This window comes from Carlito syrichta, unplaced genomic scaffold, assembly GCF_000164805.1.
Source record: "Carlito syrichta isolate Samal-C Ts95f unplaced genomic scaffold, Tarsius_syrichta-2.0.1 Scaffold309723, whole genome shotgun sequence".
NCBI classification, from domain to species: domain Eukaryota; kingdom Metazoa; phylum Chordata; class Mammalia; order Primates; family Tarsiidae; genus Carlito; species Carlito syrichta.
The window spans coordinates 182,768-184,684 of NW_007253819.1; the positions used below are offsets into that span (position 1 = coordinate 182,768).

Sequence of the window (1,917 nt, forward strand, 5' to 3'; positions counted from 1 at the left end):
GGCCACTGCACTCCAGTCTGAGCAACAGAGTGAGACTCCAACTCAAAAAAAATAAAATAAAATAAAATAAAATAACAATTGCTTACATTTATTGAACACCTTCCATGTACCAGGCCCTGTTCGAATTATTTTGTGTCAACTTATATATAATTTATTTAACCTCTGCTGTAACTTTATGAGAAATGTCCTATTATTATTTTCATGTTATAGATGAGTAAACTAGGGCAAAGGGAGTTTAAATACCTAGACCAATTTCATGTAGCCAGTAAGAGGAAGAGCTGGAATTCAAACTAGCTACAGTGTGGAGAATGAAATGGAGGGCAGCAAGACTAAGGAGAGAGAGAGAAAGTGCGTAAGTGCAGTGCGTGAGCACGCACACAGTCCAGAGATGGCTGATGTAATTGAAGACAAATGATAATACCTTGAATTGGGGAAATGACAGTGGAGATGGGGTATGTGGCAGGATTTCAGAAATATTTAGGAGTAAAATTGATAGGACAAAGTGATTGATTGAATATGAAGAGGTTGTTTCTTGCTTGAGCAAGTGGGACCTTTCACTGAAATAAGAAAGCACAAGAGGAACAGATTTGAGAGTTAGGAAACCATAAATATAATGAATTTATTTCTGTTCATGTTGAACTTTTAGTGTCTTTAGTATAGGTACTCAAAAGAAATGAAGTCTAAAGATCTAAATTTTGGGAGTCATCACTGTATAGTGAGAATTGAAGCCATGAGATCTTCCAGTAAGCATATATTGAATAGCAAAGGATCACTGGTTAGATCTATATGTAACGTCAACATTTAAACAGGGACAAGTAGAGCAAGGAAGACAGACCTTTAGGGAAGACCATGTTGCAGAAGGAGTTAAAGAGGTAGAAAGAACATGAAGGATATACCAGGATGACAGAAATGGGTAATTGGAATGTGACCTTCCAAAAGTTCAAATATTACTAGGATAATGACATGTTCTTTGGCTTTAGTAGCAAGGTTGTTAGCTACTAATGACTGGTTTCAGTGGGTGACAGTGGCAGTGAGTAAAGAATGGTTATAAGTGAGGTTGTTGAGACAGTGAGTGTAAACTGATCTTTCAGAGAATTAGGCTTTGAAGGTGTGGAGACAGAGGCTTTAAGGGGATTGGGGCTGAAATAATTTTTTTTTTTAAGTACACACCTGCATGAGAGTTGAGAGAGACCTGCAGAAGAAGAGGTACTAGATAGTACTGAGACTTAATTAAATAATAAACATTTAATTATATAATTATTTATTTAAATATTACATACTTTGTTTTTGTTTGATATTTTTATAGGAGGAAGTCGTGATATGTCCTTATGATTCCAATCATCACATGCCTAAATCGTCTTTGGCAAAGCACATGCCATCTTGTAGATTGAGGAAAATGGGGTATACCAAAGAAGAAGAGGTACTATATGTTTACTATATTATAAGTAAATCATGCAGTTCATCTACTAATAAATTCACGCTATTTGGAAGTTATATTGTGAGATTCTCTGACTTGAAATAATAGCTCTTATTTGTAGGGTGGGGTGGGACTTGCCTAATTTTATAAATCATTGTGACAAATGTTACAGTGCTAATCTACTTTTTTTTTTTTTTTTACTGTTTAGGATGAAATGTATAATCCTAATTTTTTCTATGAGAATATGAATATGCCATCAGTTACTTTGAGTAAGTATTAAGTTGTTAGATTATAATTTTAAAATATCTTAATACAGGTATTGATTGTTAATTTCTGAATTATCAAAAGAATGGATTTTATAAACATGCTTATGATTAAGAAAGGCATTTTGTACCTTAAGAGAATGCCTGTTGAGCCGGGCTGGGTGGCTCAGCCTGTAATCCCGCACCTTTGGGAGGCTGAGGTGACTGGATTGCCTGAGCCCGCGGGTTCGAGACCCG

At 35.5% G+C, this 1,917-nt stretch overlaps 1 protein-coding gene across 1 annotated transcript in view; it reads left to right on the plus strand.

Annotated features, from left to right (window-relative positions):
* The window catches only part of SNRNP48 (small nuclear ribonucleoprotein U11/U12 subunit 48), a 19,011-nt gene that overhangs the window by 2,543 nt on the left and 14,551 nt on the right, over positions 1-1,917 (plus strand). Inside the window, exons 2-3 of the mRNA XM_008067613.1 lie at positions 1,307-1,420; positions 1,626-1,686. Coding sequence (XP_008065804.1) covers positions 1,307-1,420; positions 1,626-1,686 — 175 coding nt within the window. The remainder of the gene's footprint in view (positions 1-1,306; positions 1,421-1,625; positions 1,687-1,917) is intronic.